At 56.0% G+C, this 24797-nt stretch overlaps 1 protein-coding gene across 2 annotated transcripts; it reads right to left on the bottom strand.

The window, feature by feature from the left end:
- Positions 1–4928: 4928 nt before the first annotated feature.
- LOC139597050 (SH2 domain-containing adapter protein F-like) lies at positions 4929–23023 on the bottom strand. 2 transcript variants are annotated; one of them, XM_071442005.1, is made up of 7 exons: positions 22404–23018; positions 15495–15624; positions 14349–14558; positions 12684–12812; positions 9755–9926; positions 8810–8929; positions 4929–5732 (listed from the first exon to the last, which is right to left on the bottom strand). In XM_071442005.1, exons 1-7 carry the CDS (start codon positions 22872–22874, stop codon positions 5546–5548), a joined length of 1419 nt encoding a protein of 472 aa, XP_071298106.1. In that variant the 5' UTR covers positions 22875–23018; the 3' UTR covers positions 4929–5545. The 2 variants fall into 2 exon arrangements, with proteins under 2 accessions (XP_071298106.1, XP_071298107.1); XM_071442006.1 differs by lacking the exon at positions 12684–12812 and having other exon boundaries at positions 22404–23023.
- Positions 23024–24797: the final 1774 nt, after the last annotated feature.

Genomic DNA, 24797 nt, shown 5'->3' with positions numbered 1-24797 from the left:
ATCCCAAGCAACTGTGAGTGTCAGACGGTGACCCGACCTTGTGCCCCGATGGCTCTGCTGACAGACAGACATCTACTGCAGATGCCAAGACAGGAATGGCATGGATGATGATAAAAGGAGGATCTTGCTCTGTATGGCCCCAAGCAGGACAGCCCAGTAATAACAATTATGGCTGTGTTTGGAGTGGGAGCAGCTGCTGCCAGCACGAGTTACTGGGCTATGTTAAAGGGAGGATGTCTCTGAGCAGCCCCAGCACTGCTCCCCACCTCAGCCTTGGGATGCCCCCACTAATGTTAACAGCAAGAAGTGCAGGGCTGGTAGTGTGGAATCATCATGCCTGGGATGTTCTGGGGAGGGACACAGCCACACCACTGCAGGCCACTGGGATGGTCTCAGTGGAAGATCATGGAATCCTAGGTTTGGGTCAGAAGGTCATCTAGTCCAACCTCCTACTGTGAGCAGGGACATCTTTAATTAGATCAGGTTGCTCCAAGCCCTGGCCTTGAATGTTTCCACACATGGGACTTCCACCACCTCTCTGAGCAACCTGTACCAGGGTTTTACCACACACACTGCAAAATACTTCTTGTATCTAATCTAAATCAACGTTTCTTTTAGCTTAAAGCAATTTCCCCTTCTGTGTGCCTGAGCGTGGTGGTTTGGAGACAGGCCTCCAAAACTGTGCACAAAAAATGACAGAACTACTCACAGGGGTAGACTCAGAATTAGGCGGAGGCATCCAAGCAGAGATGTCTTGGGACAATTTCCAAACAGGACACCAGGAGCAAGTCAGTGGTTTGGAATGATGCTGGGAGCCATCCTGAAGGGACTGAGTGAGGATGGTCTCCAAGTCAGAAGTTGAAATTTGTCCTTTGGTCTTTAGGAAAAGATTGGAGAGGAGGCGTTCAGCTGGGCATGTCTGTGCCAGTGCACACGTGTGCTGTGTATGTGCTACCCTGCACATTCCACTGGCAGCCCGAAGGGATCAGGAGCAAATTTCTCTCCTTTGCTCTAAACACTGGCAGCTGAGCTGTTATCTGATCCTGCTGTAGATTGCTGTGCTTGGAGGCAAAAGACAGGGCAGAACATTCTCAGGGATACCCAAGTGTCCTAGGGTGCCGTTATGATGCTTGTATCCCCATTCATGTGTTCTGTTAATGTTGGATATTCTGTTCTGTGCCTTTAAGACTGGCTCTGGAGAGGGAAAATTTTGTTTTGGTTTTCTTATCAGCCTGGCGGGACACAGAGACTGCAGCTTTTGCTTTTTCTGCTTTTGCTTTTCCTTTGCTCTCTCTCACTCTTGCTTGCTTCGCTTCTGCTTGCTTTTGCTCATTAGCTAGTTTAGCTAAACTGTCCAAATTTCTTCCTGGACCGTTTCTCCTTTCCTTTTACTGACCATTTTGAACCTGCTCTGGACTGGGACCTGGGAAACACCGAGAGTTTGCACCTTGTGGCCTGCAGCAGCTGGCGCAGCGCCGGAGGGACTGAGAACAGAGTGACCACCCCCCAAGAGAGACTTTCTGAATTTGTCATCTTTGTCAGAGTGTTGCCATCCGGTATTGTTCATTTTGTGTGCTGGGGGATGCTGTGCCTGTTAAATAAACAGGTTCTTTCCACTTCTCTCTGAGGAATCCTTCCCGAACCAGTTGTGGGGAGGGGCTGTGGGGGTTGGTTACTGGAGGGGCCCTCCTTTGGAAATTCTCTTCCAAATTTGCCCTAAACCAGGACACCAAGTAACTTCAGCATCCCTGCTAGGGCTGGGGTTTCAAACTAAACACCAGGCTGGGCTTCAAGGAACTGCTCCCAGCCAGAGGGGCAGGAAGGGGGCATGGGTGACAATGTGAGGGTTTAACCCAGCCCCACAAGGATCAGCTGCTGGTTCTCTCCAACCTCTGAGGTACCTGGGAGCCTTGATGACTTTTGCTGGGATGGGTGATGTGAGGCTTGGCACTAAGCAAAGGGTTTTGTTTCTAGCAGGTGGGAGACACTAGGGACAGAATTCAGTGAACATTTCCCAGGTGGGCAAGCTCCAGTTCTGCATTCTATCAGTCTTTTCTCCCTCTTGGTTGCCTCCATCCTGCAAAACTACACATTTTCAGAGAATCATAGAATGGTTTGTGTTGGAAAGGACCTTAAAGCTCATCTTGTTCCAATCCCCTGCCATGGGACAGGGACACCTTCCACTATCCCAGGTTGCTCCAAGCCCCATCCAACGTGGCCTGGAACACTTCCAGGGATCCAGGGGCAGCCACAGCTGCTCTGGGCAGTCTGTGCCAGGGCCTGCCCACCCTCTCAGCCAAGAGTTTCTTCTTACCTCATCTAACCCTGCCCTCTTTCAGTTTGAAACCATTCCCCCTTGTCCTGTCACTCCAGGCCCTTGTCCAAACTCCCTCCCCAGCTCTCTTGGAGACCTTGAGGGCACTGGAAGGGGCTTTAAGGTTTCCCTGGAGTCTTGGCCTCTCCAGGCTTAACAGCCTGAACTCCCCCAGCCTGTCTTCATAGGAGACAGCCCTGTGAGCACCATTTTGGTCAGTCAAGTCCTGGTTCTGCAGGGCTAACACAGCCCCAAGCTGCCCCAGAACCAGGCAGAGAGGCACAAAGCCAGGGCTGCACCAGCTCAGCCCTGACACCGTGCACAAGCTGTTCCCAGCAGTGCTAATCCAATTACAAAACAAACTTCCTTCCCCCGTCCTCAGGAGCTGCAGCATGCTAAACCAGCCCTGGGATTGTGGAGGGCTTTGTGAGGGACCAGCAATGAATGGCAGAGGGAGGAGGATACAGAGCAGCTGGGAGCACATGGGGCACTGCTGGGACAAGTGGATTAGAATTATTACAAACAAAGGTCTTTGGTCTAACTTTATACTCCCAACAGGGTTGACCTTAAAGCCACATAAGGTTGTTCATGCCCTTTTCCCTCCTGGGGATTAGTATCCTCATGAATAGGGATCCCTGTCACCTCTCTAACCCTACTGCATGCCTGCCCTCACCCACCCCATTCCCAAACAATGCTCATTCAGTCACAGGATGGCAAAGGCAGCACTAAAATACCCTCTCAAGAGAACTTCAGTTCAAATTTCCTGGGGAGAAACTCCTGCTAGAACTGGAGTTAGATATTTTTGGTGGTCAGGACAAAGGAAGGGGTTATTTCCCTTTATTTAGCATTGGTGAGACCACACCTGGATACTGTTTCCAAGTACATGAAGAGAGGAAGAGAGTGAGAGAGTCCTGCTGAGGGGATGGTTGGGGGCAGAACAAGGGAGTTTCACTTTACCTGGAGAAGAAGGGCTCAGGAGAGAAGTGATTCCCACAGCAATGACCCAGAGCCATTGTGCTGGAGCACCTGCACACCCAGGCCAGCTGCAGGCAGTCCTGCTGGTCCATGTGGGGCTCTGGGCAGCCGGTGCAATGCACACAGGTCTCATTCCTCTCATCCCTGCTCCTGAGATGGAGCCAGGCTGCTGGAGCAGGATTTCACCACAAGGCTGCACAGCCAGCACTGCCTTCCAGGCACTTTGCTCCCTGCCACAGCTCCTCAGGAAAGCAGCCCCACTCTATGTGGGAGCTGCATGGACACAGGAACCCTCTTCTTTCCCACCCCCAGCTTCCAAGAAGGCAGAGGATCCCCCATGATGAGCTCTTCACTGGAGCCATCAGGGCACAGCAGGGCTGCTCCAGTGGCACTTGAAACCTTCTAAGTGCAGAAAGGGCACCCAGATTTCTGCACCTCCAGCCCTTCCTGCAGGCTCTGGGTGAAAAGCCCTCCCACTGGAGTCACCTCCATCCTCAGTGGACAGAATGCCTCCCTGGGATGGAGAGAGGCAGCAGAGCTGCCAGCAGCCTGTAAGGAGACACCGGCCAGCTCAATCCAATGCCTTTTAAGGAGCTGCAGAGGCTGAGGCATCCTGGACCAACCCCCCAGACTTGTGCAGCTCCCAGTCACAGGGTGCACTCACAGACCACACTGGCCATGCCCCACAGCCCCCACAGCAGCTCAGAACTGGGCAGGACAGCCAGGACAGCTGTCTCTGCCAGGACTGAGTCTGAAAAACCCCAAACCCCGGATAGCAGAGCAGGGTTCATGCAGTGCCTGCAGCACTCACCCACACAAAATCCCCACAGTGCCATCAATCACCTCAGTGTCCCCCAGCAACCAGCAGGGACAGCTTCTTCCTGGCAGCAGGCAGAAGGGAGGATGATGCTTTTTCACAAAGCCTTCACCAGGACACTGCTTAATCACCCCACCAGTGCCCAAGGGCTTTGCTCCACTAACAGAAAAGGTTTTGCTGGTCCAGTAGTGACTTTACTGCTGCCATCCCCACCCAGAGAGCAGAGGGGAAAGGGAATGTGCTGCTAGGGAGTAACAGTAGGATGGAGCTGAGAAGCATGGATAGAGGAAATGCATGTGCATGGGTATAGGAGCAACAACAGGAACAAGGTGAAAAGGCAAGGATGTATGAAACAGTACAGAACACCAGAGAAAGGTTCAGCCAAAAAAATAAAGAGGAGCAAGTTGGCCCAAAGACAAGGTGTCAGGAAGACAAACAACAGGAGTGGAGCCAGTCATTCCTCAGAGGAGATCAGGAGCTCTGTGAAATTCAGAGACTTTGCCTAAGATTTCTGAGAGGTGAAGGAAAACAAGAAGGCAAAAGATCCCAAAGAGCACCCTCTTCTACAGGGAGTAACAGGCAAGTCCAAAATCATCATTGCCCTCAAAGGCTCTCAAAGACATGGCAAGGACATGACTACCAGCATCCTTTGTCCCCTGTGTCTCAGAGGGGACACTGGCTGCCCACCCCAATCTCCGTGTATCCAACGGCGCAGGCAAAATCAATTCCCTTAAAGCTCTTGTGTAACAAAATTTCCCTTTCCACTGTTTTGTTACACTGATCCCCCACTCAGGGGGGATGTGGGCACACAGTCCCAGGAAGCAGGAGACAACCATGCACCGCTTTATTAGGCAGTGGTGCTGCACACATGGCCAAGGCCGGTCACTGTTCACATTTGGCACAGGATGGCAGTGAGCACTGAGCAGGGGGCACTGAGGGCAGCCTGCCTGGCACTCTGCACGCCTCACTGGCCCCAGGCAGGTCCTGCTCACCCCTGCCAGCCTCCTCACCTCGAGCACAGCTGCTTTGTCTCTCATGGGCAGAGCCAGGCACCCTCACGGAGGTACCTCAAGCCTGCTACCGGATGATTCATCCCCGTACTCGCACACACTGCCCCCCTCCCTGGACTCTCCAAGGTCCCAGCTCCAGTCCTGGCATGCCAAGCTCTGCCAAGGAGGCAGGTGTGGAGGTGTGCACAGCCCCACTCAGCTCCTGGCACAGGGGGTCCTTCCAGTGCCACGCCAGCACAAAACCAGAGCACGGGAGCCCCTGGGAGAGCAGGACGAGGGGCCCAGCTGCAGCAATCCCCGCCAGCAGCGGCTGTGCCCAGCGAGCCGCTCACGGGCCTGGAGCCCATCCTGGGCACGGCAGCGCTCAGCCCTGGGGATGGGCCAGTTTTGGGTGCAGCCAGCCTGGAGCCTGGCTCGTGGGGGTGATCCCTATAGGGTACGGATGGCCACCGGGTACAGCAAGGACATGTGCTCGGCCCCCTTGATGGGCAGCTTGCGGCTGGCGTAGTGATGGATGATCTCGGGCACGCTGTCGAAGGGCGGGCTGTGCTGGCCCAGCACGTACTTGTTCTCCTGGGTCCGTGACAGCTTCATGTGCATGAAGCCCTGGCTGCTCCTGCAAGGACAGAGCAAGGCAGGGTTAGGGGGCAGAGCTGGCCCCAGCCTCCCCTCATCTCCTGACCCCCAGACACAGGCAGCCTGCCCCTGCAGCTGAGGGGACACTGCTGGCTCCTGTCTGCAGCCACAGCTCTGCCTGCACCATCCTGCTCCTGGCTGACTCCAACAAACCCCACAGAGCAGAGGAGGGACACGGCCAGTGATGGTACAGAGTGCCCCCTGGGGAGCATGGCCGTGCAGTGGGGTGTGCAGGGCCCACCCAGGGTGTGTGTGGTAGGGAAGGCATCACCTGGGCAAGAGCAGCAGGGGCACTTGCTGTAGGGTCACGGAAGGGTAGTGGCTTTTGCTCCTTGCATGTGACAAAGCCCCTTTTGCAACTGCTCTGGTTCTCACAAGATGCCCTCAGCTCCCAGATCTCCAGCCTCACCGTGGCAAACCAGGTTTTTCTCCTTTGGCCCACAGCCAAAGGATTTTCTCCTTCCCCCTCTCCCCATGCCACCGCTGCAGGCTCCATAAAACCTGCTCAGCACAGCAAGAGCATTTCCCAGCACAGCACGGGCACCGAGCCACGCCAGGCTGTGCAGGCAGACCCTGCCACGAACACTGATTCCAAGTGACGGACTAATGGCCCTGTTGCTATTAATTTGCGTCTCCGAGGAGAGCCACAGCCTGTCTGCAGCGTCTGGATTGCACATTATGGGAAAATATTGATGACTTAAAAGCAGACAGGACCTCATCAGTGATGCTGAGCTGCTTGGAGTGCTGCACAGCCCGGCCCCATCCCCCCAGCTGGAGAGGGACCATAATGGACAGCCCAGCTGCATTAGCAGAATGGCTTTGCAATCCATTTAGAGCCAGGAGCAAGGAGCCAGCTGTCCTGAGAGACAGCCACAGCCCCCCAGCATGGGCTGAGGAAAAGCAATACCTTGGCTGTGTCTTGTGTCCCAGTTGGGAGGGAACAGGAGCGCTGCCACACACAGCCATGGAGAGCTGATACTGGTTGTGCTTAGCCCCAAGTGCTCCACAGGTCTTTGCCTCAAGCTCGGGGATGTGGTGAGATCACACCCCTAGGGACATGACTGAGGGAACAGGACAAGGGCTGGGTGCTGCTCCTGCTGAGCACCTCTGCAGGCACAAGGAAGGACACAAAGCTTTGCAGTGTGGCCTCAGCCACCCTCGTGGAGTCTCCAAGCATCTGAGGCAATGACATGACCCTGTCCATGACAGGCAGCGTGGGCTGCCTAGCCTGGAGCAGCCAGCACTGTCACAGCAGGGTTAAATCCTTCCAGCTACCTGACCTGCTCCTGGCTGCTCTCTCTTGTGCATATTTTCCTTTAAAGCAACACCAAAGTACTTTAGGTCAGCATTGGAACACTTTTCAGACCATCTCTTTGGCTGTGCCTCCTTCCTCAAGGAAAAAAAAAAGAGTTTAAAAAAAATAATAGAGAGAGCTGCAGACAGCCAGCTTAAAGCTATATAAAAAGCATCCCAGGGGATTTTCCTTGAACAGGCTCTGCAGAAAAAGGCAGTGGAGTAAAAATCCTGCTGCTGGGGCTGTGGGTTCTCCACAAACTCTGCAAGGACAGGCAATGCCCAAGCAGCTCCCTGATGGGCTGGGGAAGGTGGGACACTGCTGCACACCATGGCCTAGCCACACATGCCCTCTGAGAGGAGGATTTTGCCACAAGACTGAGGATGATGGCAAGAAGTAAGGGAAAAACCACTAAGAAACAGGTAACTGGCTTGTGGAGAGGTGATGCAAAGCCACCTTTGGTGATGGAATGCCACCTCCCAGGCTCTCCAACACACAGCTGGATAAAGCCACTCCCAAGGTGATGGTGAGACCTCTTGCAGCTTCAAATGCAGCTCCCCAACCAAAAGAAGCTGTTGCTTTAAAATGGCTCACAAGCCAGGGCAAGGAAAAACCACAGAAAATTAAAATATCAGTAAAAATTAAATCATCAGTAAAAATTCTAACCCAAAAAAGGGAAAGGAGGGAGCTATTCCAGAAGGGTTTATTGGCTGATCTGAAAACTCTAAATGCAGGAGGAAGAAAGTGTATTTTCAGTGGAGCTCCTGCCCTGGTTTGGTGCTGAAGGCAACAAAAAGAGTGAAAAAATGTGAAGAGAGACAGAGCAATTTAATTCACAATTGTGCCACTGGGAAATAAACAGAGAGGCTGAAACCCCTTGGGAGCAATGGAGGTAGAGAGACCACTGGGGAAACTCAAAGTATACTGAGAAAAGCACAGGGTTAAGGGGCCTGTTATTGGGCAGGGGGATAGCTGAAGTGCTCAATGAATACTTATTTCCCATCTGGCAGGAACAGAGCTAATATAGCTGTCCAGCAGCAGAGCAAGAAGGTATTTACTCATCCATCATCATCTTCAGACAGTAACAGCTTTGATTTTGTGGATTTGTGCTGCCCCAAGAGCCAGGAAAGAGCTGGATGAGGAGCTGTGGGCAGTTCCCCCTGTCCTGTCAGGACACATGCAGAGATGCTTCATGCAATTTTGGCATCCAGGGAATCTGGAAAACTTGGGGAGAATATAAAGATTCCCCAAAAACCACAAGCAGAAACCAAGCTGTGCTGTGGGGATGAGGTTTCCCTCCTGGCAAAGCAGAGCAGGGCAAAGTCCTCTCTACAGCTGAGAAATGGATCTGTGGGCTGGGGAGGCAAGGATGGGTACCCACGTTCCCATCAACAGTGGCCTCTTACAAACTTTCTTTTCCCATAAAAACTAAGCTACAAAAAGGGGGAACAAGAAAACAGAGCTGGAAGCTGTAACCAGACACATCTGACAAGAAGTGAGGCACATCATTTGATCCATCTGAGGGATTATGTGTACTGCCAAGGAAAAGCAGTGGGCCTCCAGATTCTCCTGAGAGATTTTTTTTTTTTGCGAGACACCAAACCAGAAACCTGTGCCACACCACACAGAAGTGTGGACTTCATATTGCAGCCACAAGTGGTCATCTCATAGCCAATTAACACAGGCACAATTCACTTGGGGCACCCACCCAAGGGTCACCTGTGCTGTGTGTTGCCACCCCCCAGGCTGGCAGGCTCACTCACTTCAGGGAGAGGGAGAAATCATTCTTGCTGGTCTCGCTGTTGCGCACCAGGTAACTGGCCTCCTTGCACAGCCGCAGCAGCGTCTCCGCGTCCGTCCGGCTGATGGCCCCGTGGTACCAGCTGCAGGGACAGGGCACAGGGCACAGCTGGCAGGGGCTGGGCTGGGCACAGGGCACAGCTGGCAGGGGCTGGGCACAGGGCACAGCTGGCAGGGGCTGGGCTGGGCACAGAGCACAGCTGGCAAGGGCTCTGCTGTGCTGGGCACAGAGCAGAGCTGGCAGGGGCTCTGCTGTGCTGGGCACAGGGCACAGCTGGCAGGGGCTCTGCTGGGCACAGAGCACACCTGGCAGGGGCTCTGCTAAGCTGGGCATAGGGCACAGCTGGCAGGGGATCTGCTGGGCACAGGGCACAGCTGGCAGGGGCTCTGCTGGGCACAGAGCACAGCTGGCAAGGGCTCTGCTAGGCTGGGCACAAAGCACACACTGTGCCAAGGGCTCTGCTGGGCTGGGCACAGGGCACACACTGTGCCAAGGGCTCTGCTGGGCACAGAGCACAGCTGGCAGGGGCTCTGCTGGGCACAGGGCACACACTGTGCCAAGGGTTCTGCTCGGCTGGGCACAGGGCACAGCTGGCAGGGGCTCTGCTGGGCACAGAGCACACCTGGCAGGGGCTCTGCTGGGCTGGGCACAGGGCACACACCATGGGAAAGGCTCTGCCCTGGGGCAGCAGCAATGCCAGCACCTCCCCAGGGACTGCAGCCACACGCAGGTAAAGGGGTGGCATCACTGGGGGTGGGAGACAAGGGGCAGGGACAAACAGGCTGAAATGTGAGGCCAAGGAAGAAAGGAAGAAGCAAGTCTGCCCCAGGGATCCTCACGGTGTGGCCACAGGGCTCCCTAGTGCAGTGGGAGGGTCGGGCAGCCGTGCTGGGCAGGCAGGACTCACCACTGGCTCTCCAGGGGCAGGGCAGGGTCAATCCTCTCCCCAACAAAGGGGCCAGGCTCAGCTGTCAGTGTCTTTGTGTTCTTGAGGCTGCTGGAGCCGTGCCTGAGGACAGCCCTGGCCTTCTCCTCCCTGCAGGGCGAGGTGCGGCCGTAGCCCAGCCCCTCCGAGGGACCTGCAAGACAGACAGACAGACAGACATCACAGGCTGGGATCCAGAACTTCCTCTGGCAGGAAGAGCCAGAGCCACTCACATCACACTGGGTCACCTCACACTGCCACAAGCCCCTGGTCTAAGCAAGGGCAGGGCAGCTCTTGGGCTCACTGCAGTCCCCAGGCTGGAGCCAGCAGCTGATCCCATGGAAGACATTTCCACGGAGGTTTCAAAAGCTCAGGAGGTTTTGCTAATGCAAAAATAGATTCAGTGGCTGTGGCACAGGGTTAAGTGAGATACAGCAAGAAGAGGCTCCCCAGTCTCAGAGGAAGAGGGGAGAGATGGAGCTAAAGGAAGCTGTCAGTTTGGAACCAATGGACATATTCTGCTGGCACAAATAAACAGGGGGTGAAAAAACAATTCCCCGAGGTGGGAAGGGGATATTTTGACTGCAGGTACCTCCCTGACACTGCCACCTGCCTGTCACCAGCCCAGCCACAGCCAGGAGTGCGGGGAATTGACTGAGCCGTGCCCCAGGGCTCCCACTGCCTGTTATTTCCACGCAGGATGATTTCAGCATTAACAATATCAGCTCTCCTTCCTCCCAAGAGTTCATTATTGCTCCCTGTACCACCAATCCCTTTGCACAAATGACTTATTGATCAGCAGAGCTGCCACAGTGTGGGGCTGCCAGGGGCTGACACTGTGGCAGCACAGTCACCCTGGAGGTGGCTGAGCCCAGAAATGCCCTAGGACTACTGGAATGGCCCAGACAGGACAACTCTCCAGGCTTCCTGGCTGCTGGAGGGGGAGGTAAAAAATAGACAGAGGGATGTTTTCCTCTCTAGGAGGGCATTCTATAAGGCAGCTCTTTGAGTACCACCTTTTCCAAGCCCTGTGCAGGTGAGCAGGACTCCAGCCCCCCCAGCACTGCAAGGAGGGGAAGGCAGCCAAAAGCAAACCCAGCCAAAATCCTCTGCAGCTCAGCATGTCATAAACCACCCTGAGCACAGCTCAAGGAGGAGGTGCCTGGCATTATGGCTTGACAAGCCCTGCTTCTGCAGCACTCTGGCTTTTCACCAGCCATGCTCGCCCTTGTACATCACACACAGGCTTCAATTTCAACTCATCACCTTAAAAAATTGGGGCAATCATTAAAAGCCAGGCAATCAAACAGCCCAAGTGTTTGCTGGCGGCACAAAGTCATTGTGTTCCAGGCTCAAAAGAAATGCATTGCACCTGTCAGAGGGAGACAGAGGCAGGTGCATGATTAAACAGGATATTAAAAACAAGCCCTTAGGAGGAAGAAGACATCCTTCAAGATGTTCAAGTCACCCCCAGACATGGGAAATAGAAAATGAGACAAAACTCTGGCAAGATAAACTTAATACAACAAAGCAAGGCAAGTCAGAGAAAAAAAAGAGACTCTGTGTTGCTAAAACCAGGAAAAATGACAAAGTGATGTGTTCATCAGGAGCAGGATGCATGTCAGAGCCACTGTGGGGATAATAAATGAGAGGGGAAAAGAAGAGCCTGCATAACAAAGAGATTAATTTTTCTTGACACCTGCACTCACTGCAGGAAGAAGATCAGAAAATTCCCACCTGCCAAGACCTTTCTTCTTGAGGACTGATCTCAGCCTGCAGCGCCCCTCGGGATTTGGGAAACACCCAAGAAAGCCCTGGCAGAGCGGCCACTGCTCTCGAGTGCCCCCACCATCAGCACCAAAATAAGGCATCACCTGCAGCCTGTGCTCAAGCCCACCCAGCAGGCAGCAAAGGCCACACTGGCTTTTATCTTATGAAGCTCTGCAGGGATCTGGGTAGCTGCAGATAAGGAAATCAGACATCTGCAGCTGGCACTGCAGTGAGTGCCCACCCCGACAGTGTCAGTGGCACACAGGCAGGCACAGCACTACACAGGAAAAGGCACAGCCTGCATCCCAGCTCCCCACTGGTAACATCCAGTCATGGCTTTCCACAAACTCCCCCCACCTAATGCTCTTGGCAAAATCCTAATTCACCACAGCATAAGAGCAAGGTCCTTGAAATATTAATAAAGGGTTAAAAGAGAAGCAGCAATATTTGGCTTTCATAAGTGAGACTGCCAGCAGCATCCAAAGGGGATTTACCCAGGGGCTCTGTGCTCAGCACACACAAAAAAGGTTTCACAGCAAGGCAAACCTGAGATGACAAAGTGTACCTGGGAGATTTGGCTGCTCAGGATAGCAAAAGCAAGAGTGGAGAATCCACAGGGACCTCCTGACACTAAGCAGCAAGGTAATAAAACAGCAGAGGAAACAGAGCAGTGCTAAATAATGAAGAGGGGAAAAAACAGCCCCAGCTTCAGCACTGGGATCTGAATTAGCTGCTAACACACCTGTAAGGGACCTGGGCATTAAAAATCAGTCAATGAAAGAAAACATCAGCTAAATACTCAGTGCAGTTGTTGAGAAGACCTTCAAAGCAGTCATGAAATGTTGGGAATTCGGAGGCAAAGAGGAGAGAACAAAAGGGACAGTAACGACTCTGCCATGCCATGGAATAATGCCCCAGAGCAGCTCTGCTGCTGAGAGCAGAGGCACCAAAGAGACAGTGCCTCTGCAGCAGAAAATACAGCAGGACAAACACCTGGGGTCCAGCACATGACAGCTGAAGGGGCCAGGAGGAGCTGGGGGAGGGCAGAGGAGGAGGATCATGTCTGGCACTGCCCAGGGCAAGCCCCAAGGCATCCCAGCAGTGCAGAGTCACAGACACGGCGCTGGCACGCAGGACCCACCATTGGCGTCTTCGTAGCTGTGCTGAGCAGGGAGGGGGGCACCGGGCTCCCCATCCGGGGGGCTCTCACTGCTGTCCAGCTGTCCCACCGGCGGGGGCCATGGCAGGTCTTTAATGACCTTGATTTCAACTGGATGGGGGGTGGGGAGGGTGGGGGAAACAGAGAGAAAGAGAGAGAAAGAAAGGGTTTAGAAAAAACCATCAGCAACACCAGAGGCCCACAGAGAAAGAGAGCAGTTGGGGGGGAAAGACCTGAGGACTAAATTCCCAGGAGCCCTACATCAGCTTGGCCATCTCATCCCCTCCACAGTACCAAGCAGGGACAGGCCTGAGGTGGGGCACATTCCCAATAGAGAGACCCTGCTCCTCCCATCAGTTTTTCCAGCCAACCCTCTCTGGGGTTTGGGGGAGCCTGCAATCACCCCATTCCACATCCTTGTCTGTCTGGGGGTCTTGGCCAAGCATCCCATTGTCATCTGTCCTCCCTGTGCATCTGTCCTGCCATAGGCACCTCCCAGTGACCCACAGGATCCACAATTCCCTGCCAGGCACCAGTGGGTTGCAGCCTTGTGCCAGTAGCAGCTGCCCATCAGCAGGGGTCTCATGGACCCCCTGAAGGGGGAATGGGCCAGCAGAGATATTTTGGCATCACTGGAGAGAAAAAATACCCCATGAAACACAGCAGGATGTGCCCTGGCTTCAGAAAAAAATGGGCAGCAGGTCCCAGCATGGCCCAGGGAACAGCATCCTAACTCCCTTGAGACTCAGAGCAGGCCTGAAGCACCCTGGGCAGCACCCACGTGTATCTACAGGTGAGCCAGACCTGTGAACACACCACCTCCACCCAGGGATATCAAGGAAGGCAGCTCATCCAGAGCACAGACACCTCAGCACAAACCCAGCCCAGCAGAGCAGTGTTCCATGATGGAGCCTGACACACCAAATCCTCGGCACGGGGTGCTGTGGGACCTGGTACCCCAAGCACAAGTGACACTGTGTGACACTGAGCCCAGCACACACATCTCCAGCTCCCAGTGCTCAAACCCAAAAGGTGAACCTCTCCCCAACCCCAAATTTCCACACCTCTCTCTGCCATCATCTCCACACAGTGCCACCAGCCCGAGCACCCTCAGCAGCAGCTGCAGCACAGACACACAATGCTGCAATTAAAATGCATCCTAGATAAGAGCGCAGCAATTAGGCAGCACCGGCAAGGAGCCAGTGCTAATGCACAGCATGGATTTCCTCATTACCAAACACAAACACAATCGATCCCACAGCATGGATAAATAGGTCAGGGGGGCTGGATGAAGGATCCTTGGCTCTCCTCCTGCCCTGAGGAAGGAGGGATCTGCTTGAGGCCAGGGTTGAACCCCCCCCTGCAGCGCAAGGTTGAGGGTGTTAATTTGCACCAGAGGCTGTGATCGGTCAGAGCATGGGAGAGGCAATAGGAGACAGGGGTTGGACAGGTTACCAAGGCAGATCTGCCCACCACTCTGTCCAGCCTGGCTCCCTGCTCAGAGAAACAGCTTCTGCAAGAGCACAAGACTCCCTGAGCTATGAAAATGCACAGAGCAACATTATTGACCCCCAGCAGATGAAGGAACCCCAAAGATCCAGCTTCACAAAAAGCGTTGTTTGCTTTATGGCTGCTCCCATGGCTCACCTGCAAAGGCTTTGGAGATCCTCTCCTTCTTCCATTCCCAGGGCTGGTCATATTCCTCTGGTGGCCTCTCATCATCCTCGGGCAGCCGGGACTCCCTGGGCCTGGGGCAGGCCGAGCAGTCACTGTCCATGTCCAGCACAGGCTCATAGGGGGTGTCATAGAGGGGCAGCGGCCGTGCGGGAGCCTCCCGCAGGCCCTTCTGGCGGATCTCTGCCCAGAGAGGAGGGAAAAGAGCATGAGCCTTCTGCCCAACACAGCCATGGTCCCCCCCAAAACAGTGTTAGATAACAGGGATCAATGTCACCCGTGGTGAAATGGGGTAGGGAGCGTCAGCAGAGCAGCTGCCAGGAGCAGGAGGGCTCAGCAGCACCAGGATGCCCCCAGCCCCGCACTCCCACTCCTGGGACGCCTGGCAAAATGGGGTCCATGAAAACAGAGCACCCTGAGCCTGATTTCCTGCAAGCAGTGAGGCTGGGTTTCTCCCCTGGACACCCAGAGTGGTTGGCTTAATAAAATGCCCTTCCCTCAAGCAAAACAAAGTCTCTCCCACAGGCACAAGCAGTCTCTCCATTACTTGCTGGTTTTTCCAAGAAATATAATGGACTACTTCAGAAAGCCACATGAGCTTTCCAGAAACCACTTACTCCAGGAAAACCACAGAGCTGCAAAGCAGAGCCAGAGCCAGCATGGTGACCCTGAGCACTGCCTTCAGGAGCACATGCTCCCAGCTCACCAGCTTTCCAGCCCCAGACAGGCCCACTGGGGGCCCTGCTGCTGCAGCAGACACTGCATGTTCTGGCCCAGTCAGTCCTAACTGAATTAAACAGCTCCCACATCCATCTTAGTTTTAAGCCAGATGCATGGAATGTCAGGTCTCTCCTGACTCAACCTGGCAACTGGGGTCCTGGGGGACAGCATGGTAGGGAGAGATGTGCCTGTAGTGCTCAGACAGTCTTTGCATGCTCCTGCAAACCCAGTGCACAAGGATAAAGCTGGGAAAATTCGCCTGCAAAATGGGTGTGCCCAACCAGAACCATTCACCCAGCTTTGCCTTATGTGGGGGCTGCAAGGAACAGAGTACAGTGGCACCAAACTCAGGGACCAGAGGTGTAAAGAGTGGCCTTTGTGTGACACCTTCCACCTTACCAGCCATCATCTTCTGGGCTTCATAGGGCTCCATATATCCATCATTCTCCATCACCTTCTCCAGCCCTGCCTGGCTGCCTGCCACCTGTGCTGCATCAAAGGGATCTGCATAGTCCTCCAGAACAGCCAGCTGGAACAGGGCAAGAACAGGAAAAGGGTTAAGGCACTCTCTGCCTTTATTGGCAGAGGGCAGAGCCCACCATGAGCTCCACCAGCAGCAGCCAGACTGACCACTGAGAGCCCAAACCCACACTGTGGCAGCCCTGCAGAGCCCTGCAGGCAGCTGACAGCTTTCCAGGCACCAGCACTTGGCTGTGGAAATGCTCCAGCCTTTGTCCTGAAAGCTGAGATGGAGCCAAGCAGAGCAGAAGGCAGCTCTGCCCCTCCCTCACCATCAGGCCCCACCTGGCAGCACCCACACACACGGCCTGGCCTGGCCCCCAGTGCAGCACAGGGCTGCCAGCTTTGCTGTGCCCCTCCATGGCACACAGATCTCTCCTGCACACAGCCACACTTCTGCTCCCAAGGTGGGCAAGGGCACAGATCCCAACACTGGGGTGTCAGCTGGCACTGGCACAACTAGGAACTCTCTGCTTATTTTCCAGGGCTCCTGTGCACTCATTTAAAGAGCTTTTCTAACAAAAGGGCTAAGAATAGCCTATGGCTTCCTCTTCACAGCACCCTCAGACACATCCCAAGTTAAGTAAGACAAGATAGAACCTTCCTCCAGGAAGCCAAAGTAGGAGCTTCTCAAGTGCCAGGTCACAGGGTCAGCACAAAATTCCTGAGATTTGCACTTATGAATGAAAAGGAGAGGATCCTGCAGTAGGATATGGGGCATGTCCCAGAGCTCAATCCCCTCCAGCACTGGAGCCACATGCCTGCTCTAGCATCTCAGCAGCTTCCCAGTCACAGCACCCCATCACATGGCCCTGCAGTCCTCAGGAAGCCTGGAGCTGTACATCCACCTCCAGCCCAAAGCCTGCTCCCAAAGTGGGGCCAGACAATATTTGCAGCAGCAATCGAGTGTACCCAAGCACCCACCAGGACACAAACAAAATGGGCTATGCAGATGTCCCACAGCAAGGACCAAATGCCCCAAGCCTGGTGTGGCTCCCACATGGTGCCAGGCTCCATCCTCACCACTATGCTGCCCTGCTCCTGGCCAGCCACGGGGACCACGGCTGCTCACACATTCCTCTGCAGCTCCAATAATCAGCTCAAAACAAAAGATTTCTCCCTCCTTCCTGAGCAAAATGCCCAACAATAGCCTGTGACAGAAAGCCCAGCAGGAAAAGGGAACAGGAACTGGAACTGTAAACAGCTCCATGCAGTCCCAAGACTTGGCATCCCTGTGAGCTACATGAGGCACATGGCTCTCTGTGCCTGGCTCAGCTGCTCCTCCCTAAATGTCCCAGCTCCATGGGCAGCCAATGCATGGGGAACAGAGTCAGTTCTGCAAACCTGGTCCCTCCATGCCAGGGCACAAGCACTTGCTTGTGATTAGCCCCAGACTGCCCCACAGGAGCAGAACAGGGCTCACACATGGGAGCTGCAGATGCTCTCCCCCTTGGCAAGGTGGCAGAGCACAGATGGTGTCAGAGCACCAGGGCTCAGGAGCAGCCAGCCCCAGCTTTGCAGGGGGAGACAGGCAATCTGCTCCCACCTCCATCATCTGAGGGGTGACAGGCATCACTCAGGCCCCATCAAGCACTGGGGACACGAAGCAGCAGAGCTGAGCCCAGGGGTCTGCAGCCCTTTGCAAGGTGAAATTCCCCAGGGGAAACACAAGTCACTGGTGACTTTGACAGCTGCTTGGTCAACCAGGACCTGCTTCCCACTGCTGCCTGAGAGATCTCAGTGAAGCTGCTCCAAACAGCCAGGACATCCCATGGCCTCTCCCATGGCTCTTGCTGCACCTCAACACCTGCAGAGCACGGCCCTGTGACAGCAGCAGCATCCTCACACATGGGCATGCCAGCAGCATCCCTGCACACACAGATGCACCAGCTCAACAGCCAAGGTGGGTGACTGGGCTGTGCCATGTTCAATGCTAACTTCAGCAGAGCTCTCGTGGCTCCAAGCATGCTGGGGGCTGTGAAATGCAGTTTGCTGACCCTCCTGGGGTTAGCTGTCTGTTCCTTAGGCCCCATGCCTTGAACCACATTTCCTAGACAGGCACAGACCTATCTTGCTGCTGGTGCCAGTCCTGGACCCTCCCTCTGCACCATACACACACAGCAGCTTCAGACAGGGCCAGGAGGCTTCCCTGCAGGCAGTGGTCACTGTCATAGAATCATTAAGGTTGGAAAAGACCTCCAAGACCATCAAACCCAACATTATTTCCATATTTCCAAATGTATTTCCTCGTGTTTAGGCCTGGCTTCCCAGAGAAGAATGCACAAGCTCCAGCAGACTCACAGAGTGGCTGGCCCCACACAGATGCTTCCAGGTCTAGAAAGCAGAGATGGTGGAGAATCTAACAGGTTTCTGTCAAGACCCCTAAAACTGGGTATTTTGCCTGCAGAAGTTTGCAGAGGCACTCAGAAGAGATTAGATGGACTTTGTTGGCAGAGGATGTGATTTGCTGGGTTCAGTTTGGACCCAGAGCAAATGGCTCTGGTTAGAGAGAAGCTCCTTGGGTTTGGGGGAATTTGCCACACTGGTTTGCTTCTCCACTGTCTCAAGGATGCCACTTCATAGGAGCAAGGTCTCCCAGCTGTAGGGTAATGAGAACATAAATCCATTTGTTTTTCAAATGGTTGGATATTACAGCAGAGAGCCACAGAAAAGGTGGGAAGGCAATTACTGCCTCCAGGAGCATCATAACCTCAGGATGGACAAGCAAGCCCACGAGAATGGTGCCTGAAGCCCCAAGACTGAGGGGCTGGAGGCTCCAGCCAGTGCCAGGAATGGGGCAAACAGCAGGGATCCTGCAACTACTGGGCACATCCTAATGCCCTTGCAGATGGGGCCGTATTACGGTTGCCCAGGAAACTGAATCTCTGACATTTCCTAATCTGAGTTCTGGACTTTATGAGCCATGCAGGGCTCTCAGCAGCAGCCACAGGGCAAACTGCTGCTCCCAAGAGAGGGAGGGGGCACAGCCCCTGGCAGGGCAGCTCCCAGGGGTGCTCTAAGCCCCCTTCCCCCCAGCTTTGCTCCAAGGCCAGGCATTTCCATGCTTTGCTCATGCTCCACGTTGCTGAGGGAGTGCTCACTGCCTGCTGATCCCACCACACAGCTGTGGAGGCATCGCCTGCTCGTACACAGCACAAGCTTTGCTAGATTTGAACTAATTTGGGTGCAAAGCAAAAGCCTGACATGCAAAGCCATCATCCCAGGGCAGCTCTTGGTGCAGACCAGTCCTTCAGGGAGCAGCCAAGCACCACTGGCACCTGGACACATATCCTGCTTGAGCACGAGTGTTTTTCACATGTTTATCTGCCACAGCAATGCACACCCAGACCCCTGCTGCAGCACTGAGGCTGCTCTCACTCTATTATACATGCCAACAATAAGGGGGGAAAAAATCAAAACAAAATTAATGCAAAGAACCAAATCATCACTGGGTTCTCACAGTCAAACAGTTTTTATGCTGCCCACCAGTGAAGGTGACAGATCACAGCACTTCAAGAGCATTCACAGGTCAGACACCAAAATTCCAGGGCAGAGCTGGGGTTCTTTGTCCCATCCTGCCCAGAAACATTCTACCTGCCGCCACCTTCTGCCACAACAAAATGTTCCACTCTACACAGAGGTTTGCAGAGGGTTCCTGGGGAGATCCTCCACCTTAAAAACGAGTTTCCTGCCCTGGAGGTAAAGCACATTTGGGGTCTCCTCAGAAGATTGGGTAAATAAATTGCGCAAAGTCCGTCAGGTGCAAAATTCCTCCAGTTTTACACATCTGGCAGCTCGGCTTTTGGCAGACACTGAAGCCAAACCCAAAAGCAAACACAGAGCTGACCTTCCAAGAAGGGTCTGGTGCAGGGCCCACAGGGGACAGCCGGGCTGGGCAGGGAGCCTGGGGCTGCAGCCGTGGCACAGGAGGAGGCACACACAGAGCACAGCATCGGCAGCGCGTAAGATGACTCAGATGGAGGAGCTCTGGCAGGAAGGACACACACCCAGGAGCTTCCTGAGCGGCTGTTCCCACACCCTGCAGCACTGACCCTGCACTCCCAGCAAGAACAGCAGTGACTGCTCCTGGTGGGCACAGGACAAAGGTGTCCTCAGGCAGGTCCCCGAGCCCACCCTCAAGCATGCCCTGGGTGCAGGCAGCAGCAGGTCCCTCAGTGCATCTCTCCCCAGTGGTGCTGCTTCTTGTGCCTAATCCAAACCCAGCAGGGAAGACACCTCCAGAGTGTCCACCTGGCTCAGGTGAACGGCACAGGGCCAGTCCATTGCCCACTGCTGTGGGAAAAGGCCTGGCACACCAAGCAGACTGAGGAGGACGTGTGCTGTCCACACCATTTCCAGCAGAGTTTGGAAAGCAGCACAAGCCACTGCAGAGCTGGCTCTAATGCATCCCCACAGGATGCTGCAGATCCCACAGAAGGGGCAAAGATGTGACAGATGTGCTACAGCAGCAAAGCATCGTGCAGCCCGGGCAGGAAGGATTCCTGTACCAAGATGTTCCTGTCCTTTCCATTCTCCAGAAGAAACACAACAGCTACAGCAGGCACAGGGTGCCCAGGGAGCATAGTCAGCCCCCAGCCACAACAAACCACATGGTCTCAGCCAAACCACACAATCAGGAACCAGTGTCTGCTCTTTCCACTTGTCTCCATCCTAATCATCCCCACTTGGAAGGGCTGCATATTTTATTAGAGTGATTTTCCCCATCTATCATTAACAAAAACCCTCTCTGCTCCAGCAGCTCTGTCTGTACACAGAATTGTGCTTCTCCTTTAATCTCCAGCATCACCACAACCCAAGGGGTCTGCAGTCTCAGTCCCTGCAGCAGGTAGGGAACAGTGCCCACAGCCTCCTCCTAAGCCTGTGAGCACTGAGCCCCAGGCACAACCATCATCTCAGCTGAGGCTCCAGCCAGCTCCAGTATCCCTTCCCTGTTCCAGGACAGCTTGACACCACCAAGGGTGAGGGTCACAAGCATAAGTAACCCCCAGCAGGCATTTCCATCCTCCTGTACTACCTTCAGGAAGAGCCACCATGATGCTGGAGCAGCAGGGAAACCCTCCCACTGCTCAGCCCAGTGGATGAGAGCTGCAAAGGGCTTTTCAGCCCAACACAGTTGCTCTACATGGTGGATGCTCCCTGGCTCCTCCAGGAAAACTGTATTATTGGACAGCTGCAAGCAGTATCAAATATTTCCACTTTTACTCCGGTTCTGCCCAGGCTCTGGAGCTCTGTGTCCATCACATACCAGAGCCCTAAAGAATTAGACGTCTCCTCCCTACAGTGGCATGCAGGAGACCATCAGTAATCTAATCACTGACTGTCTTGGAAAAATGAAGGGTCTTCAGCCTAGAGCTGTTTGAGCACAGCTTCCCCGAATGCATCCCAGCTTCTGACTTTTCTCCAAACTTCTCAGATTCTCCCCAGCCTTTTGGTCCCCAAACAGCCTGGCTGTACCTGTCAGCAGTCCCCGCTTCCCACAGCCCTGGCTCAGCCTTTTGCACATCACAGCCTGAGTCCACATGCTCCTGCTCTGATCCTGCAACACACGTTCCAGACAAAAAACCATCCAGACTGCCTCAGCAAACCACAGCACCACGGTGGCACCTCTGGTCCCTACTCCCACTGCCACCCTCCTCACCTCCCTCTGCTGCCTGCAGCAGCCACTTTACCCAGCTCAAAAGGGGAGCTCTGCTGGGCCACTCGAGAAATCTCCTAAAAGCAATTAGTCAGTACAGGCAACTTCCCAAGATCCACCAGCAACAAGTTTTTCTATCTGCTTAAAACATTCCCTAGCAGATTTTTCCCGGTGCTCATTTCATTGTGCCGCCTGGCAGTGCCAGGACCACGGATGGCACCGCTGACTGTATCCGCGATTCCCTCCGCCAGCCAGATCTGCAATCCCGTCGAGTTCGCCTGACAAGCCCCGTCTTGCAGGCGGCAGCGCTAGCGGGCACTAATTACCCCCTCCTGCCTTTATTTGCGCAGTCCCCGCATCAGCCTCTCCTCCGAGAGCGAGGCCCAGCACCAAGGGCCGCAGCCCCGCTTGGGTTTATCCTCCCCCAGGTCCCGGTGCCACTCCGAGCCCGTCTCCCCATGGGGAGCTTCTACCCAGCTCCTGCCTCTCACCGGGGAGGTTTCTCGCCTCCCTGGCAGCTCCAGGCTCTGCTCTCAAGCCTGGAGAAGCCGGCGGGGGGTTGCGGCAGACAAAGAGGCGCTGAGGCTCCCTGACAAAGCAGCACGGCATCTCTGGGGGTCCGGCCGCCGCCGCTGGCACGGGCAGCCCGGGCAGGCGGGCAGGGGAGATCCGCCAGGCACGGAGCGGTGCGAGGCCCAGGGTCAGCGGCCCAAGCCTCGGAGGGCACCGCAGACAGTGCTGTGCTCCTCCGCGAGCGCTTCCCGCTGGGGATCGTACCTGCCTCGCACGGGAGCCGCAGGAGAAGCCGGGGCCGCCCCCGTTCCCGCTGACGTGTGCCCGGCATGTCGGTGCTGCCGGGGCACAGGGGAACGCGACACGGGAGCCCCGTGGAGCCTGGCCGGGCCCCCCCTCGGTGCTCGAGGATCCCAACCCTGCTCCTTACTGCGGATGCCAAGAGTCTGGCGGGACCACCGAGGCCATCTCCGTGACCGAGGGGCTCAGGCTCCACCTGCCCCGAGGGTCCCGGTCCTGCTCCTCACGGCAAGGGCCGAGGCTGCGGGCGGTCACTCGGGACACCGCAAGTGGCGGGATACCGCGGGGAGAGCACCGGGGCCCCGTGTCCGGGCACTCACCTCCTGCGGCGGCTCGTCGGGCGGTTCGGGACCGGCCGGGGGCGAGCTGGGGGCGGCCGGCACCGGCGGCGGCGGCGAGGGGCTGGCGGGCACCTTTTCCACCGCCTCCACCTTGATGAGCCGGTGCTTGGGCGAGACGTAGCGGGGCCCGTCGGGGGCGGCGGCGGGCGGCGGGCCGCTGTAGGGGTCCTCGAAGTCGCGCTCCTTCTGCAGCCGGTAGGCCGCCACGATGTCGGGCTGGGCGGCGGCCAGCGGCTCGGCCGCGCCCCCGGGCGGCAGGGGCGGCTGAGGCGGCGGCCCGGCGCGGTAGTCGGGCTTGGGCGGCGCGGGCGGCGCGGGCCGGGCGCTGCGGAAGCCCAGGTGCTCGCGGAGCCAGCGGGCCATGGTGCCCACGCACTGCGGGGCCCCGCCGGCCCCCGCCCCACCGCTGCAGCCGCCGCGCTCCGAGCCGGCCGCTCCGCTCAGCAGCATCGGCGCCGGCGGACTGAGCGCGGCGGCGGAGCTCGGGGGGGGCGCGGGGGAGGCGGCCAGTGCCACCTGCCGGAGCGCCGGCTGCGGGGCCTCCCCCGCCCCGCCCGCCCGCACCGCGGCCCCGCGCCCGCTCCCCCCGGCGCGGCCCGGCGCGGCCCTCAGCGCGGCCCGGCCTCCCCGGCCCGCCTCCCCCGGGGCCCGCCCCGCTCCCCGCCGCCTTCCGCCGCGCCCGGCCCTCCTCGGCGCTCCGGGCCGCCCCCCGCTCCCGGGCGGCTGAGGGCTGGCGGCTCGCTCCCGGCGGCCCCGGGCCCCATCCGGCCCCCGGGCGTCCTTCGGCTCCAGGGGAAAGGCCCCCGAGGAGCAGGGCGGTAAAAGGGTCCCTCATGGGATCACAGAACGTGCTGAGCTGGAAGGAGCCCACGAGGGTCGTGCAGTCCAGCCGCTCGGTGCTGCCTGGGAGGTGCGTGGTGGGAGCAGCCCCGTGCGGGACCCCCGGAGCAGCTGAGTCCAGGGAAACACCGAAACACGAGGCTGGCCTGTGGACTGCCACAAGAAACACTGCGGGAAGGGGTGAGCAGGGACAAGGCAGGGAAGTGCTTGGGAAGAACGCTGAGTTCAGGCTGGATGTACAGAGACATTGGAGTGTGAGTGCAGGGCTGATCCCCAGCACGGGGGCTGGAGGATATCCCCTGGGATGCAGTGGGAATGTGGCACTGGGAGCAGAGCCCGAGGCCGTTGCAGCAACAAAAAACATGCTAACACATCCTGAGTGCTCCCCCTGGACACAGCCATCACCAGCCGGCAGCTCACCCACCACTGAGACATCTCCCCATCCTCTCCAATGCCCCAGCAGCCCAGTCTCCAGACCTATGCCCCCAAATCCTTCCCATCCCTTCCTAAATACACACCATCACCCAAACCTGCTTCCAGGTTCACAAGCTGAATCCCCCAAAGGCCATGAAGAAAGAAAAGGGCCAGGTGCTCCAAGAGCAGGACACCCACAGAGGTCCCACTGCAAGCTGTGAAGCTCACAGGGAGCGGGGGCAGGTGCCACAGTGTGTCCCTGCGTGTCCTCACACCATGAGCCGTGGTCCTGCACAGTGTGGGGACAGATGCTGGCACCTTGCTCTCAGGGTGCCTAGCTGGGGAGAGAAGTATCTCATGGTGACCTCCTTCCTACCAGCCCTGTGCAGGAGGGACAGGGAGGATGGGGCTGCCAAGGAACTGAGCTTCCTGTGCCAGCCTGGCATGGTACATGCCCAACATGTGCCCAGAGAGCCCACTGAGTCCCACATTTCCTGCTTCCTTGAGCACACTCCTGCTTGAGAAACCCATCCAAATTTTCCAAATTTGCCAGGTCCAACTGGACACCACAGGAGCTTCCTCCAAAGGGAGAAGAAAGCCATGAAACCCAGAAAACAGCACTGGAAATTTCAAAGCATGGGGATTGCAAGATGCAAAAGGCAGCAGGAGAAAAAGCACTTTGAGGAACAAAGTGATCACCAGGCAGTGTTTGCAGCAGTCTAGCAGCAGACCTCGTTCCCAGGCTCTCAGATGGAGATGAAGAGACTTATTAAAATGCAGAAAAGGCAGAGATTCTCAATAAATTTGCCTGTCCAGCATTTGGAAGGAAGCAGGGCTAATGGCACTTGAGATTGAAAGCACTTCCACCCTCTATTAGTAACCAAGGAGGATGTTCAGCAACAGCTGTTGGAGGCTCTTGTTAAATCCTAGGCCTGGAAAACACACGCTCAGTGTCTCCAGAGAGGGGACTGAGGAGGGATCTAGCTTTGTGGTGGTGTTTGGTTTTTTTAAATACTACCATATTAGAGGAATTGCAGAGGTTCTTCCTTCTTATCCAGTCCTGGCACATCCTTCACATTGCTCCCTCCTTGGAGAGGCAGCTGTGCCAGGGCCACGCTG

This window comes from Agelaius tricolor, unplaced genomic scaffold (genome assembly GCF_023055355.1).
Source record: "Agelaius tricolor isolate 1412-34295 unplaced genomic scaffold, bAgeTri1.0.p SCAF_16, whole genome shotgun sequence".
NCBI lineage: Eukaryota > Metazoa > Chordata > Aves > Passeriformes > Icteridae > Agelaius > Agelaius tricolor.
Note: the sequence above shows the minus strand (reverse complement) of the source record. Positions and strands in the feature narration are given on the sequence as shown.